Source organism: Fopius arisanus, unplaced genomic scaffold (genome assembly GCF_000806365.1).
Source record: "Fopius arisanus strain USDA-PBARC FA_bdor unplaced genomic scaffold, ASM80636v1 scaffold00002, whole genome shotgun sequence".
In the NCBI taxonomy this organism is placed as follows: Eukaryota; Metazoa; Arthropoda; class Insecta; order Hymenoptera; family Braconidae; genus Fopius; species Fopius arisanus.
Window position 1 is genome coordinate 691,695 of NW_011887741.1, and position 18,402 is coordinate 710,096.

General features: G+C 36.4%; 1 protein-coding gene across 2 annotated transcripts in view; it reads right to left on the reverse strand.

The window, feature by feature from the left end:
- The window catches only part of LOC105266061 (rhotekin), a 36,156-nt gene that overhangs the window by 14,090 nt on the left and 3,664 nt on the right, over positions 1-18,402 (reverse strand). For both annotated transcript variants that reach the window (XM_011303957.1, XM_011303949.1), the window contains exon 2: positions 15,542-16,264. In XM_011303957.1, the coding sequence (XP_011302259.1) occupies positions 15,542-16,186 (645 nt within the window). In that variant the 5' untranslated portion in view covers positions 16,187-16,264. The remainder of the gene's footprint in view (positions 1-15,541; positions 16,265-18,402) is intronic.

The following is an 18,402-nucleotide window of genomic DNA, read 5'->3' on the forward strand; positions in this document are numbered from 1 at the left end:
GGCATTACCAAAATGATGTGCTTGAAAATTGGTGAATTTATAAAATATTTGCGAACCCCGGATTAAACGGGCATTAAACTGCCTTTCCGTTTACGATTGGCGTATAAAAATCACTAAAACGATATCAGTCGAGGATTTTAAACAGTGAATTTCAGTAGATTCTAGATATATGTGTTATCAGAACATATAAAAACCGCAATACTTATGTAATTGAAGCGTTTCTTAATGCCTGAAAGCCCGTTCTTTTCTGTCTTACGACGTGTATTTACCTTTAAATTATGTGCGATTTGCCGAATGTAATAAAGATCTAAATCTTGGAGGATTTCGATTTTTCCAGGTGTTGATTTTCCAGGAACTAGTGGAGGTGCATCACCGCTGCTCAAACGATTTCTCACAGTTATATTTGATTTCTTCGAGTCACGAAGGCTCAGAGCCGACAATGGAGGGAAACACGAGTCCATTTTGCCAATTTTTCACTCCCGAACGATAGAAGTAAATGCTCTCGATTATTTTCTGACAATTTAAGTTGTGCAATTTCCATCAACGCACAAAAAACCTAAACAAAGTGCCCAAAATTTGTTTCGTTTCACATGTCAACTGTCCACTAGAAATTTCAGTGAGTTTATCAAACCAAAAATCATAAAATTCCAGTTAACATATTTTTCATTTAGTCTTGTTGGTGAATGGTGTTCGAACATTCGTTGTCGGTTTTTCCTTTGCAGAGTATTATGAAAAATATAACTGCAGGGATCAATTCCCAATGTTTTTACAGTAGTTTACCTTGGGTATTTGTTAATTACGTGTTGATAAATTATCATGTTTGAGTCAACTCCGTCACTTCAATAGATTCTCATGCAATCGGGCATTTCACGATAAATTCGGGACAAATTTCGCTGTTTATCCCAGCCACACACGTTTCTGAATAATACAGAAGGCAGAAGGAACGTCAACAAAGTGTTTGTGACTTCTCCTGTTTCGCTCGTCAATTGTCCTCTCGAATCCCACTCGATTGATCAAATCAAAAATTCAGGAGAATTGTACTAATTGATCATTTGCACAAAGGAAATTTTTCAATTATCCTCATTAACACCTCACAATTTCAACATGAATAATAAGTGTGTTGAACAATTCTCTCGTTTTTTCCAGTTAATTTTCTCCGGAGTTTAATATTAATAGCACTTTTGTTAATTGATGATCACTTGAACTGCGGGAACGGTTGAATTCGATTTTCTACGAGTCTTGAGTTTCTTGTTGCCCTTTTTGGAAAACAAGGTGAATTAGAGATGACGCCAGGCCCCAGGAACAGTTCCAAGAGTAAAACAGGTATAAAATCACGAGCAAACACTACTGTATCCTCAACTTGTCTCTGACATCACCACACACTAACACCAGAATTACCAGAACAGTTCCTCAAAGGCACCTCATCCTCAACTAATCCTCAGTAAACACTAATGAATAGTGAATTCATTAATGAATGAATACAAAAATTGAAGTTCCAAATTGAAAAAACCTGGTACTCTGAGCCCTGGAGGTCATTCCGTTGTTTACCCGTTGTTTCAATATTGTTTATTGATGTCCACGTGGGTGAGGTCAACGACATAAACAAAAGTCAAAGTCAAGCTGTTCCCACGAAGTTTAGGCCGACTGAACTCGTCGTAGACTGTTTGAAATGCTCATTGCAGCACTGACTTCTCTCAATTCTCTTTTCCCCCAACTCACTTGGAATATATTTATAGAAAACGTCCGAGTGAGAAGTTTTTCGCTGGAGAATACGAATGCCTCTCGACAAAAAGAATACTAAACTCCAGATAAAATAAAAATATAACGGATGACTCAGACTCTCGGTTAGTCCCCAAATCGGCTTTCAGATTTGACACTCGTTAAAATGATGCACTTCACGTTTTTTTCTTAGGGTTTTGGAGGTGACACCTGTGGATACAGCCGTGGGATAGTCAGGGTATAGTTGGGAGATTGTTGGGGGATAGCTGCGGGTGTCCAGATGGATGGATATTGGTGATGGTCGTGATTTGATTGGTTTTATTGCCGGTTTTTGGGGTTTTGTTGGAGAGACGTTGTTTCGTGGTACGCGTTTCAACTGTGAATGACGAGCGAATGACGATATTGCCGGCTGGTGCCCCTCAAACTGCGGTTCAAGGGAGAGGCGGGTTCTTTTTTTTTCAGGGTCGAAGAAAGAGAGAATGGGATATGGGGGCCCCCACCGAGGACTGGGGGTCTCGGATCGCACGTGCTACTGCGAGAATTCAGGAAAGGGATACGAATGGCCGACGGTGCTAAATTACAACTTGCCAATCGCATCCACTCACTCTTTGAAAATTATATGGAAAGAAATATTCAGTTGGAATTACGTGCCCCTAATTCCGGAGTGAAATAGTGTTAAGGTAAATTTTACAGATTTTTTTTCTGAGTTTTATCATTTTTATGTGAATTTTCTGTGATCAATTACGATATTAATATGTAAATTCTAGTAACTACTTTGGAATCAGTAAGTGAACTTAAGTTTTGTGATTTTTATTGAATATTTTTTTTCGTGAATTGGTGAAATATTCGTCGTAGTGGGAAACCCTGATTTTTTTGGAACTTTCAAGATGTAAATGGTGCAGAACATAAAATTCTGTGATGATTTAGGGAATTGATGAATGTTTTAATGATTTGTATAAAAACATTTTTGAGTTATACTCCTTTAGACTTAAGCGACGAAAAATCATCAATTCAATTTCAATTATCTGAAACGATCCGCCAAGTCTTCAGAGTTTTTTCACCCGTAGTTTTTTTGATTAATCTTTTCCTGTGAATGCAGGGGAGAAATTAAAGTCGAGTGAAGTGTATTAGAAGTATTGATCGGCAAGTAAACCGGATGAAAATGCAGATGTGAAATAGATGAGATGTGGGAAGGGGAAAATTCTGGAAGTGCACGTGCGAGGGATACATTACAGGGGGAAAATATCAGATATTACACTCCCTCGTCACTGGTTCTCCCCGGATATTAAGCAGATTGAAAAATCTAATAATTCAGATGGACGAATGCAGAGTTGGTGAATTGAGAGACCAATTGTTCACTGTAGTGAGAATTAATTTAGTATTTCTACCTCTGGCAGAACAAAATTCCATCCAATTCGGTGAATTTAAGCCATCCCATATGCAGTGTTTATTAAATTGAATTTTCAATTGCTGAGTTGATTGGATATTCTTTCAATTTTTTACCCCAGGTATCGAGTGAACAACGAATTTCACATGATTCAAATAGTTAAATGCATTTCCATAATCGATTGAATCATTTTCAATTGTGGAAAATTCTTGAAACGAATAATTGCGAATTTAATCTATAATTGCTGCAGGAAAATATGGAAAATGATTATGAGAATTGAAGTAATTATGCGAATAAAATATCGAGAAAAATATTGACCACGGCGAGCTAACCTGTGCAATTTCTAGGTGCCGGTGTATTTCTGTCAAAACGGAATGAACGGAATCCCCCAGGTCCTTGCAAAATGCATATGCTCAACCCTCAATTCCTCCAACAATAGAATAAAGGGGAAGTTGGGAACGAGTCGCATGATCGTGAGAAAATGGTCGACAGGAGTGTATGCACCCGGTAATTTGTATCGAGAACAGCTTTTGTCGAAACACACAAAGGTCATAAAAGATTACGATTCGAACCTCAATAATGAGGCGTAAAGTATCGATAGCAAGACCCCAATTCGATAAAGTGAGTAACAATGGTACATTGGAAATTCTCGATTAGAAGTAGTACCTCCATAATTCCTCGAAATAATCTTATCTTTCGCATTAATTCTCATAACTTGTGACAATAATTTACTTCTTGGACATTCAATTTCTCATAATTATGTCAGCCCTATCAGTATGTTAGAGACTGCCTCAACAGCTTAATCTCGTTCTCAATTAAACCGAGAGGTCGAGAGTTATGTTCTGCCAGTTGGTCAGGGCCTTAATTGGAGCCTTTGGGGGCTAAAGTTTCAAGTTGGAAAACGTGCGGGCTACGACTTTCTACCAGACAGGATGTTATCCTCTACACAAGATGTACCTAGGGTTAAATCATCCCCTCAAAATGAGATCTTTCCGCTTGCCGGATGTATTCTTTCCAAGGACTTCCGTCCGTTTTGGAAATTTAACTCAGAAAAAAATTTTACTTCCTGGAATTCGTTTTTTTTCATTTTACACTCCACGGGGAAAAAAATTTCTACAATTGATTTATTTTTAAGAGATAATGGAATTGAGATGTGTAGAATTTTTAGTTGGGGAATATTTGATATCATATAATTGCAATCGAATTTTGAAATATTTCTATAATAATTGATATTTGAACGGTTATGGAGCTTACAGTAGAACGTAATAATAATTACGCAATTGAAGCGACATTTTACTCTGATGAATAATGAAGCCAAATCAAATCAATTAGAACGACGCAGTCTAATTTATGACTCAATTAAAAGTTGATTATCAAATGGTTCACTGTAAAAAATGTTGTGCCGCCTTGAGGAAAACGAACTTCAATCGTGAGAGAGAAGATAGCAAAACTTTCCGAGGGTCTGCCGGAAAAGTGAGAGTTGGAGAAGAACTCTCCATCAAATTTGTACTAGAAGTTCAGCCAACTATTTATTTTTTTCATTCAGAATTCTCGTTGCTGAAAGCAAGATGATAAAGTTACACTTCTCTCAGAATTCAAAAAGAATCAACTTGATCCTCAATTTCAAAAAGAATCAACTTCAGCTATTTCAAGATATTTCTGTTTAAATTTCTAGAGATAAATAAAAAAAAGTTGATTTGAATTTAAATTGTGTAAAATCTTCTGATTAAACCCAAAATTTTAATTAATTTTTAGTGAAAAATTCTTCCTGACGACAGGATGACAGCCTGAAGTATGCCAAAATTACCGCCTGAATTTGTAAAATGCCAATCTATTTTGGCTCAGAAGTTTTTGAAGTTTTCCGTCTATACACCTAGAAGACGACTAACGCAAAACTCTTCTTATCAAAGTTCAGGGTGAAAGTTCTGCTTTTGAAATTACACCACTTGCGGCTTCCCATGTCACCACGCCGCCTAACAAAACAAAAAGTTGCAAAATTGGAGGGCAGAATTTTCAATTTAATTAAAGCTCCTGGATAAAAATTCCATCGTTAAATTGACCATGGCCAATAAATATCTCCCAATAGATCATTCTTTCCATTTTTCTACTAGACCCACACAGTTTTTCAATTTTTCATATTTTATTTAACTGCAATTTTGAATCGTGAAGTTCTGTGAAATTTCAATGACACGATAAAATGATAGAAATACTCAAGAAATGCACCGGAAATTCATTCTCCATCCGCATTTAAAGTTTGAATGGGACTGAACCAAGTAACTTTTATTCGAAGTTCGCACAAATGGCGAAGTGAAAAGTTTTGCGTTTTGATCGCCATTTCGACGGAACCTAATTTTATCTCAAGGATGGAAAAACATCGTGACGTTTACGAGGTATCGCCCACGCGATTCATCGATTCCAGAAAATATACGACAAGGTGAAGAATAACATTGAATTCCGGTTTATGAGGCTCTGAAGAATAATTCAACCGAAGAAAATTCCGGTTGTTTTCTTATCAGCTTTGCGGTCCACACGCAATCAATACGGAAGTAGACGTCCGGTAGAAGTTCACTAGGAGTTCCTAACTATTTTTACGTGATGATTCGAATTTTTACAACTTTCCACGAATCACCGAGAGATCGCCAATTCCTCCGGAATACCTGAAATTTTTCGCCCAAAATTTGTGCGATAACTATGGAACTTTTCCGATGAAAAACTCATTTGTGAAAATTCAATAAGCGATTAATTAAGCGAGGAATTCAATCTACAATTGAATTCAAGTTCAGAATATCGAAAAACCAAAATCATTAGTGACTGAAATTTCGATAAATGTCTTTTTTCTCAGAGAATTCCAGAGAAAATGGAGAACTCCCACATAAAATTACAACCGCAAAAATAAAAACACGAATAGGATATTCAAAAGTTGCTTTTTCCTGGGAACAGACAAATGTCTAGTCTCTTTTCATCTCAGAATATTATACGTTTCAAGTATTATGCAGTGTAACATCAAGAGAAAATTGAAAGGGAGATATTTTTTTTTCTGGAAACGCAGAATGAACGCGGAAAATCGTTGGATGATGAATGTAGAAAGTAGTATTACAACCACAAGTGATGACGTACTATCTATATTCTAAAAAAAGGTGTGACGGAAAACGGTGTAAAGTCGTGAAATTGACGAGTGTCTCAAGTGGTGTCTGGCGTTTTCAAGAGGGCATTGCATGTGGCAGTTCTTCACTCGCTCATAAAAATTCTGTCGAGTGTCAAACATTGATGTTGGCATCTAAAAAGGGCTCGAGTGTTAGCGACATTGTAAAAACTGCATTACGAAATTCATGACGTTGGATTCTTTGAAAAACCGTCAAGTACTCTACTATATCGGTAATAATCATTGCAGAGGACTTAGAATCGATATCGACTCCTCGAATGGTGGCACGATCTGATGGACGGTGTTCACATTAAACCGATAAGAAAGGTTTCTGCAATCACCCGGGGATATTGCCATCATCTCGACTTCCTGGTGTTAAAAAAAAAAAATCTCTACAAGTTCCAATTACCTTTAAAAAATTATATTCTACTCGAGTTTTTTTTTATTCCAGACACTTCCATTGGAATTTCACTCAACATGTTTTTTTTATTAATTATCCGTTTTATGAAATTAAATTGGTGAAATTATTTGAATATTTAGTGGTGACCATCTAAAAATGAAGAAGATTAAGGAGAATTTTGAAAATTATAAATTAAATTAATGATTTTTTTTTATTCTAGTTGAAATGCGAATTTTATTTTATGATCACGGATTATTGTTATTATTCTTCAGGCGAAAATGCAATATATCACATGCATGTCCCATACAATTATTAGCATAGACATTTATTCCGTGAGGGCGAGGGTTCGATGGGATTATTATTTTTCATAACAACTGAAAACATTACTCTCTCGGGGAATTGCATTACGCTGACTGTACGGTATATCAGGAGATAGCATTCTCAGCGTCTATTATAGTTGAGCCATCAATGTCCACGTAATTAAGGATGCAAATCAATTCTCGAATTAACAGACCCGTTGGTTGACCGTTGCTCGGTGGGAAGCAGATAAGGCAAAGCGGAAATCCACTGTTTACGGATGTGATTCCAGTTCTCAACAGCCGGAAGATCGAAGAAATGGTAATCCAACCAGTTGAATGGTTCACCAGTGATCAAGTGTAGAAATTTTCTCCCGGAATACTTGAGAATTCAGTGGAGCCAATGAACCCCCTCAGCAACTTTCGATTCTAATTCTCTGGTTGAAGGAAACCATTCGGCACTCCAGGGTGCGATTAAAACAAGAATGTCCTCACGATGATTGACGTATTCGTCATTTTGACGGTTGGCTATGAATCTTCATTTTTTTTACTATTAAACTTTCACAAATTTACTTGCGTCATTATGAATGCATATTCATTGTAATTAAGGATAATTAATCGGGTGAGGGGCTTTTCATACTCTTTCTCGATGACATTTGTTATACATAAACTTTATTTTATGGGCCAATTTGAAAGTTCAGGTCGAGGTTTTTTTCACTGTGGGGAGAAGAATTCAATTCCCTGATTGGAATCACTGTCTATAAACCTTTGGTAAAAACAAAGTTTCTCCGGTAATTGTCTTTCGACGGGAGAAAAAATCGAGGAGTGAGTACACCGCGGTTTTCTGTTTAACTTGGAATTTAGTGGTTTATGTTGGCAACTCTGCGATTTCGGGAATTTCACTTTTTGTTGGAATTGATTGGAAAATTTATTTCTTTTATTTGATCGCTCTCTGATGGATTTCAATTTGCAAATCTATCGGTGGAACTGAACGTGAAAGGTAAAGTTTCATGTGGCGCATCTGTTTCAGGTTTAATGGCTATTTCCAGCACTCAAATCCTTTCTCAATTATTCGAATAGTGTGAAAAATTTTAATGAGTCTTCAAATTTACCACAAAGTTTAAAATTATGAAAAATGATTATTTCGTGAAAAAATATTTGCAAAGAAAATTGTCTTCAAGAATTCGGGGATAATTCACGGCGGAAAATATAATTCTCTTCAATTTCTGAATTAAAATTGAGAATTTTTTCTGCGTTGTCTAAAAATATCAGATCTAGCAATAATTCAATGAAAATAATTCGCAAGCTTGTTCCAATGTATAACTTGCAAGCCCTCGGCGAGATTTAAATTGTGTTGAATTTGAAAATGAAATCGACACACAATTGTCGAGCGAGTTAAACTCTAATCGATCCCCGGACGTTTCGAGTTAAATTAGGGAAAACTGTGGGAATTCCCAGAATACTTGTAATTCATGCACTAGAAATTGTAGTGCGGAATAATTCATGCATTTTGCTTAACACCGCAAACAAGTACATAGAACTTGACAAAACAAACGGAAAGCATTAATAGAGGTGAATTTACGGATGCAGCACCTCTAAATAATATGAAGGAATTCGAATGATTGTAGTTGGATTTCCTGTTGTGTTTCCAGTCCCTCTATTCTCCGGGTAATTCGATTTCTACATTGAAAAATTCCTCACATGCCGCTCTGATTTTGCGCTCGGTAATTTTTACGGCAATTGTCGTATGAGTTTTTAATGGAAATATCTACCCGTGCAATTATCGGAAATAATGTCAGCCATAAAAATTGACCCACCATAACATTTCTCATGTCGGCAAAGGAAGAAGGGAATAGGGAAAGTAGTGGACCAGTGTCGCCTGCTTTATGAGCTCGTAAGCTAGGTTAATTTCATTGTTTCTTCTAGAATTGTTCTTATGGGAGTACGTTGAATTGTCAATTTTTCCTGGAACAAGCGTAATTGGGAGTTTTGCGAAATGAACCCTCGGAGATAGGGGTATAATGCAGAAACCGGTCAATGAGCAAAGTTTTCATGTGGGAAGCGATTATGTGGGTGTTACGAGGTAAGAGGCATCTCGCTATTGTCTCTCGAAGTCACTTTAGATATTGGTTTTCGAAGACTGCGAGGAGCCATTGTACACTTGTGGAAAATTTCATTTTGAATTTCAGATAAACGTTCGGAGGAAATTTGATGGAACGTTTGCGTCGAATAATGGTACGATAAGGAGACGGCTGTTCTCCATTACTTGAGGAAATGGAAATTAGACTCCAGTGGATTTTTCATTTTCACATTAAACCGTGGAAATCCAGAGAGAATGGTAGATTTTTTTTTTCTAATTTCACGCGTTGGATTTCGCAAATTTCAGATCAATTGAAAAATTTGTTTTACAGATCATATTTTATGTGACGGGATTTTTCAATATTTTTTGGTGAACTTCTCACTGGGTCAGTGAAATCATTAATTGCTAAAAAAATTGTTTGTTCGAAGGTGAAAGTCGCATAAATAATTGCTCTACTTTCCACAAAAATGAAATATTGGGAACAATCGGAGAATTTTCGAAAAACCCTTGTTTCTCCGGATAAAAAAATATTCAACAGTTGAACAGTTATAAATAAACATTTTCCTAAATTTGCAGAAAGATTCATATCATAACGACTCTTCATTAAAGTACGTTCTACAATTTACCTATTTTTTTTCGGTTCGCCTCATTTAAATAAATCAACAATTATTTATTCCTCGAATCACACGTACTCTCCACTTTCATCTTCATATTTTCGTTATCATTACAACAAGTAATTGTTAGTCTGTGGTAATTAAATAATTCTGATTCTAAGAATGAATTAATAGAAAATTAAATTGGCTATCAGAATCTTTTCTCGAATGAGTTGAACCCTTTTCTTCCACTACTTTCCCTATTCCAATTTTGCTGGCAGACTTTTCGCTCCGGTCGTTTACCAACACGAGAAATGTTACAGGAGGTCAAGTTTTATGGGTAATATAATTTCCCGATAATTACGGAGACCTTGGGATATAAAACATCCGAAAAAAAAATCGCAGTAACCTGGGAAAATCGTAACAGTCTTCCGTTTCTCTCAGGATCTTGGTATTTCTGGGTTACAATCACATTTACCTAGAGTATTTAGTTGGTCATCAAGTATATGTACATATGGAGCCCAAAGTGAGGCTAGTGTCGAGCAGAAGTAGGTTTGCGGGTTTACGCTTTGACGCGGCCCGTTATCCTTATCGTAACCCAAACCCAAAGTGCCTCCTGGCCTCTGATATCATTACTAACTCAACAACACATTTCAATTGTTCTCTGAGGTTTGAAATTACCGCTCAGTGCACCTCCCCAAAGGACATTAAACCCTTGATTAAAACGCATTCATTGGCTCAAGGGCTTATCTCGTCATTTCTACAGAGAAAAATGACAATGCAAATTTTATTTCGTTCGTTGATTGAAATATTGGAATTAAACCGCTAATTGTAAGTACGTTAATTACGTAAATCATGTTTCGCTAAAATTGTTGGATTTAAATTTCATATTTTTTTATTAACAAAAACAAAAATGCGAATTTTTCGCTGTTAGAAGTTTTTTTTACTTGAATATTCGAGTTCAATTCGCCAATAGTGTATAGACAGTTGTCGAAGAAATTTACATTGTACTTTTTTTTTCAGTGTATCTGAATCCCGAGACCTTTTTGTTCCTCTGTTGAGTGTAAGATTTTCCAAAGTATACGATATGACTACAGATTTCCACTTGCACCCGGGGAAATCCAAGACGTGAGACGGAATTGGCATTCCGTGGGCAAATGGCGAATCGGACATTGGCATGCAAACGAGAGAAAATCCGTAGGTTCCTTTTTTTTTTATTTCAATTCTGGTGACCCAACTTCATGGGTTAGAACTGAATTCCGAGTTAAAAAGTAAGGCGTATGCTGTTGGAGTATTCGGTGTGCTCTACAAAATTATGAGATTTCTTTCGGAGGGAGACCATTAAAGAAAAGAAACCCAGGGACTAGGAATTTGGCGAGAATGCACTCATGGAATTAATTAATTCTCCGAAGGAAACAATTGTTCCCATAATAATTGAAATAATTTGAAATAATAAACAACTCCTGGTCGCTGTACCACCAGGAGTACTTGTCATTTTTCCATCTCTACCAGTCGATTATTTTTTAAAGTTCAATGAGGAATAAATTAATAGTTGACCCAAATGCACGATAACGGCATGGAAAATTGATGAATGATGAATTTCCCAATGACATCCACAACATTGAGACAAAGGATGAATTCTTCGATATGCTGTGAAGATGGTGTAGGTAGATTTTGCATGGGAGACAATCCCAGAATATCCATTCGTGTCATCACGAATGCAATTCTCATCATTTTGCTTCCGAAAAATCCACTTCCCACTCAGAGGACAAATCAAGCCTATTTTTTGGTTACTGTTAGAGAGGTGGGCTACTCAGAAAGTTGCTAATTTCTTATAATGGCATTCCTCACTTGTTTCCCCACGAAAATAGTATAATTGCAGGGTGAGCGAGCAATTATCCCCGACGTGCTGACTCAATGAAGCGCTGAGTCCATTAACACGAAATCGATTGAGAATTCAATCGAGTACACACGACGGTAACAGACACAGGTGCAACCGAGATTACCAACAACCACTAGGTGATCTAATGGAATTCCGTGAATAATGGAAGAAAATGTATTCGTGTAAAACAAGATATAAACCGGGGAAAGTCGTCTCGTAAGCCGTTTGTCGGGGAGATCGAAATTTATTTGCCACAGTTGCATAATTCAGAATTATCTACTGTTTCCGCTCGGATTCTCGTTATCGGTCTAAGGAGCAGATCGAAATTAAATTTTCGGAAAAAATGATTAATTAGAAAGAAGAATATCAATGATGAATTCCGGTGGAAATTCACTGCAGAAATCAATCGAATTTTTGAGGTTTTGTGGGGATTCTCCAATTTTACGACGGAAAGATGGAGAAACCGATTTTTTAGTGTGAAGTAGTCGTATTTGAGAAAGCCAAAATTATGGAAGGCTTATTAAAGGATAAGATGATAAGTTGATTGATTGGTGAAAATATCGAGAACAGAATTTCGAGAGGAAAAAGATTGCTGCAGATTCTTGTTGGTGTCTTATCGATTCGTTGTAAATTTTTCCGAGAGTGATCAGATGGATTAGAGAATTCCGAGTGAAAAATTCCGGTGTCGGTCTTTCACTTGCGTTGATATTGAAAGCACCCAATAACCCACGTAATTGCCACCATCCTTATACAACATGTCCCAAGGTCTTGTGATTGAAGTCAAAGCCGATTTTCACTCTCGATGAGAAACCGGTCGGCGGGTGCTTTCTTCTTCCTGGCCCTCGGCTATTTGTCTGCTCATTTTTCAGAAAATATTTTAACAATCCTTAACCCAAAAATGGAAAGACGATGAGAGTCCGATTTGTGCGTAATCACTCTGCGAATATAATTCGTTTTTCATTTAATTTAGACTTTATAACACGCACGTTATTACGCCACAACATTCCGGCGGTCACGGAAGTCTCTTTGACCGCAGGTGCCGACGCATAACGAGTTTTCCTGAGTGATACTAACATACAATTTGGTATTACCGTGGACAATGCACCTAGAGGACTATTCTACATGAATTAAGTCTGTCGAATTTATTACCGCTCGTGTGAATAGTTCTGCTATCACCGGTCATAATCAATTGATGCCAATTCTCCGGGTCGAATTCCGGAAAATTTTTCAGGGTCAACTGGTAACGGAAATCCCACCGCAAATAATTGACTTTATGTCAAAATAATATGAAGATTTATTAAATACCCAACGTGTAAATGTAATTATTACGGAAAAAATGATAGAAAAGTCGGGAAAATTGATGTAATTCTAGAGGTGAAACGAAATGATTTCCGGTGTTGACGAGAAAAAAAAATATTGAATATTTGATTTTGCAATGACACAGTTTCCCGAGATGTAATCGATAATAATGTCCAGGATGAGATGTGATAAGAGCAAAAATGACTAACGATATTCGGAATCACGACAGAATTCACGTGAAATTTCATTGAAGGAGACCGCTGGTAAAATGAAAACCACTTTATTGCGGAATTTTGAATGATCAAAAGTGAGGAGCCAATCGAGTTAACTATGGCGCACCGTTGATAATTGCCTCCCCCGGTACGATCGATGATGCTCTAATTACAGACGAGTGGCGAGATCAAACGTATGAGTTGTGCCCTGGAACACAAACGCATTTACGATCTCTCGGTACGGGCCGTATAATTACAATGGGTGAGTGGTGCTTCAAGATTGAAATCGATTCTGTTATATTACACTGGGTTGTATGAGTCTCTGTCGTCTGTCTGCTCGAGAATCAGCAATTATCATGAAATATGGTATTGAAGAATTAAAGCCTGATATCGGAGGTGAGAGTTATATTGCAATGAGAGTTTATAGGACAAGTCAGCACGGATTTTATTCGTATATCGAGAGCAATAGAAAAAATTGCGAAGTTGTGGGTTCTGCGCAATTTCAATTCATTTTTGTCTCATCTTCTGCACTTTTGAAAGTTCAATGAAATAGTGCTTTTCATTTTTAAACAATTGTTGATTTTTCAACGGACGCTTGAATCAAATCCAAATAAAAATGAATTTTTGATAAAGTCTAAATCCAAGAAAATCATAAAATTTGGAAAAAAATCAGTTACTTTTAGAATTTTCATGGATTTTCTTGGAATTATCTGGTGATTTAATAAATAAATAGATAAGTCAGTGAGCAAATGAGTTGGGGATAATTAGAATAAGTTCGCATCTGCCTGACAAGGTGTCAAAACATAGAGGCGTTTTATGAATATTTAATGCTGCAATAAAAAAAATAACCCTGTTAGACTGGTTACCCTTCGCACATTGCGGTGTATTGAGAAAGGGAAAAAAGCACTGCCGATTGCTTCATTTCGACACATCCTGACGATAATTAATGTTTCCTAAATGAAGTTATTCCAAGGTTGCTTCACTGCGTGATTAAAACATTCCAACAATCAAAACAAAAAACGCACATTGGAATACATTTTTATTGATTAATCAGCTCTTTGTCAATTCTGATTGGAATTTAAATGAATTAAAAGTGCGAAAAATTAATTGCAATTCAAAGTTCAATGCGCAAAATGCGAACATAAAAAAATGAAGGAAAATGGGGAAGTCTAGTCCAATTCTTTGAAGTAATTGAAAATTCCGTCATTTTTGTTAGCGAAAAATCGTTTTAAGACCTCGAAAAATTGAAATGTTATCAGATTTTTCAGAGGAGTTCTAGATTTTGTGAAAGGGTAATAAGAGATGTAAGATTACTGGCAGATCTATTCTCTTTACCGACGTCATAGATGTTTATCTGGAAATGGAATAATTAAACATCCTATTGACCCTTTCAGCTCTTTGATTAGATACACTTTGACGTTGAGCAATGAATTTCAAACGAAGGTATTCCGAGGTTAATCATTATCTCACAGCAGAAATATCCTACAAATCCAAATCAATAACATTCTAATTATCCTCTGTACTTCAGTAATACCAACATTCTCAATTATTACTCCACACTGAGAAAAAAAATTATTCTGATGAATTAATTTCCATCAGCTCCATAAATTCATTATTTCTAAATAAAAAATTCAATTCAATCAAGAATCAAATTAAAATGGTTTATCCATTTAAATTTATAAAATTCATTTTTATATCACATTATTCATTTGGCAAAAATTGTAATTTTTCTCAGTGCAAGAATTTGAATAAATACACGTTTACCGCGCACTTCTTTATACTTTTATTATTTTTTCGAGAGGCAATGGTTTTCTCTACATTCGGAAAACGTCCGAGGATACCTGTACGTACATTAGTACAGTTGACATTTAATGTCGCAATCAACTGGATAATGGCGTATTTACCCCGGAGGTTATGCCGAAGGCTCATGTCGCACTGGGAGTTTCTTCACCATCAATTATCGGAGAAGGGAAATATCTTCTTCACCCATGAAACGTAATATGGTGACGATGGCATATACACCATCGATTCTTCGCGTGCCAACAACAGTCAACATGACGTAACATCTGATATCCCGAACACGTGCGCATAATCGTTATAAAGTAAAAGAATTCATTAATGAGGTGGAGAGGGAAATACTTATTATTCCACATTCAGATGTCGACATTAAAATTTATTCTCTGGGCTGTTCTAAAATTTTTTATCATAGCCAAAATACTTTCAATTCTACACTTTCATCTGAACGATTCCTTTAACTTTTACCACTCACAACAAAAAGCCCCCGTAAATTGATGAAAATCCATCAAATTCATAGCGAACAGGTGACTAGGGAATGATTGCATTGCGCCATGAAATATTACATGGATTTCCTCACATACCCCAGGTGCAACTCGTGATTGGGAGTGGTTTAATCATGCTAATAGAATCTCAAGATTAATTCAACGAACAATGGGTGAAAATGGATAATATATCTGACATTCGTTGGAATAAATTCAAAAATACAGTTCATTCAACTGTTAAAAGATACTCACTCTGTATCCGTTAAGCTTGTTGTTTCTACCTAGTGCAGCCAAGTTGGCGTCATTGGAATTTCCAATCCCATCTCTATTTTCCATTCCGTCTACTTCGTCTTTGACTCGAACAATTTTTGGCGAGTGTCCAGTTTGGTACTGATCCTTTCGACAGTGACTCCTTGGACACTCTCTAGCTGCTCTTTTATATCCGGCATTTGATATACCACTGGTATTTCTTTCAATTCGTGAATGCTTTATCACGACTCTTGATCCCTCTATTTTACGATTATTATTCTCATTACGTGAACGATTGCCCGAGCTCTGGAGCATCTTCTCCTGGAGATCATGAGCGATCTTCTTGATACGGGGTGATGCCAGAACACGAGCGTTTGATAAAGATGCGGCACGTAATGGGCCTTTGGATGAATTATTACGAAGATTTTGGTTATTCCTCTGGTGAAGATCTTGTTTGATGACTTCTACTAGTTTTATGTCACTATCATTGGATTCGGTGGTGGTTTTTTGGAGTACGTTGACACGCACAGCACCCGGTCGTCGGGAATTTCTGCGATTTAACATCGGTGGAAGATCGATATCATTCGGATCGTCATTCTCGGTTGTCTCCTCTTGCTCTGGCACAACGTACAGTCTTATCTTGTGCATCTTGATGCTGATTGTCGATGCCCAGACGAGATCAGCTGGGTGTCACCATGTACACTCACTCTCTGTTAATCACATTCGCTAATCACGTGATTAGGAACGAGTTGTTTTAATGAAATAGGCGGATAATTTTTCGAGGGAATTACGCTGGGGAAAAATACACCCGACTTGTGGGAAAATCACTCGTTAGGCAGATCATTTGGGGATAATGAGGGGTTTATCGGGGGTTATATCGAGGGTTTATATTTGCGTTGTGGGAGAAATACATTTTTTTTTTTATGTTAATACGTGAAAAATTGATAGAAACGTTTATCGATTTTTTAATTTCTTTGGAATGTCATGAGTTTTTTTTTTAATTAGTTGAATTTAATGTTAATTTTCAATAAATTGGCAGTGATTGCCGGTGAAATCTAGATTTTTTAGGCAATCAATTTGTGGATTTATTAATGGAATTTAGTGGAAGGACTCTCCGTGGAATTTCTGGGGAGACTTATTAGGCAAAATGTCACGGGATAATTCAATGATTAATTAGACGATTGGGTCTTCACTAGACACTGCATCTTAAACATCTTGCACTTGTGCAGGTATTCAATTATCGACAGCAATGGGTTCAATTAATCAGAACTCACTGGTGTACACTCACTTCACTTCATAATAAATTGGTTACATCATTGAGACGAGCTTGATGTATGCAATTAATTGTGGATTAAATGCATTCCTCGTAGGGATATTGAAACAGTCTGGTGGGGCAATTTGGATTACACGTGAATGACCTTCAGGGTTTTGTGACATCGGAGGAATATTAATATACAGTGGAAAATATTACAGGGAAATACGTGTTCGGAAAGGTAATTTATGATATTGACAATCGGGGAAATTACGAGATTAAAAATGTGAATTAATATTTTGAATTTGTAATTGACAGTGATATTTTTAATTTCGTAATTTGCGCGTTAGAACATTGAAATTGTTTTTAATTTTGTAGTTAACGCTTTTATCTTGCAATTCTTGAATAAAAACAGTGCAATGCACAAGTTTGAAATTCTATTTTTAATTTCACATTTTTTTGATGATGATAACATGCGACTGGCAGTAAGTTGGAGTGAAGAATGGCAGGAGATTTCCCACTGGCGTACGTAAATTAAAACGAAACGTAGAGGATAAAAAAGTCGGTGCAGGACAATATTCATGTATGAAACAGCGGCATGAAGATACAAACAAATGACTTTTTGAGATTACAGAGACGCGTATGTTATGGCACAATAAACATCGTGCGAATTTACTCGCCGTGGATCTAGTAAAAAGAAATGAAAAAAGAAAAAAAAATATATAGACTATGATCGTGGGTGCGTAGAATTGTGCAATTTTTTTTTCCATTTCTCTCTCGTCTTTTTGTGGTCTTTTTTTTCACTCTTTGCACTGAGCTCTCGCAACATATCGTACTCCACATGAGTGCGTAATGGATCCACTTTTTCTCATATCACGAGCATGAAATGCTAGAATAACTTTTATGTATTTTCTCTGTTTTTTTTTCCAAAGTTTTTTTAACTCTCCTTCTCAGTTGTGCTTTGCCAGGGGTGGGAGAACGGTGTCTGTGAGAATTATTGCTGTTTTTAACTTTTTCAACGTTTTAATCACGAGTGCAGATTTTACTTTCAAAAATTTTTATATAATATATGAAATTTTGTTTCATTTGCCATTGAATCAATTACTTGTATTGTTAGATATCGCTTGATAAATGTTTACTTCATAAAGAAAGCGATGAGAAAAATGTCTGCACCGATATAAAGGAAATGTTATTGAGCAACAAGAGAATTTTTCTCGGACTATGAAATTTTTCTAGAAATCTCTGTGAATACTAGGTGAATGGTCATCGTAAAATCCGATTTTTTCTAATCGTAGTTTTTTTTAAGACAATCTCACCGTGTACTGGGAAAAGACAACTCCGACGTAAAGAAAATTTGATGAGGCCTTTCAGCACTCATAACTTCTGCAATTCCCCTTATTTCTTTTCCAACACTTTTTTCACCTCTTCTGAGTAATACTTTATTAGAATCGAGTAAAATAAATCTGTGAAAATCATTTGAAGAAAACGAGCTGATGATCACGATTGAGATATTGTGGAAAGAATTTATAGAATTCTTCATCGTGTTAACGATGTTTTTTGATTATTTTGACTGGAGTTTTGAGCATTTGGATAATCCGGATAAAAATTTCAC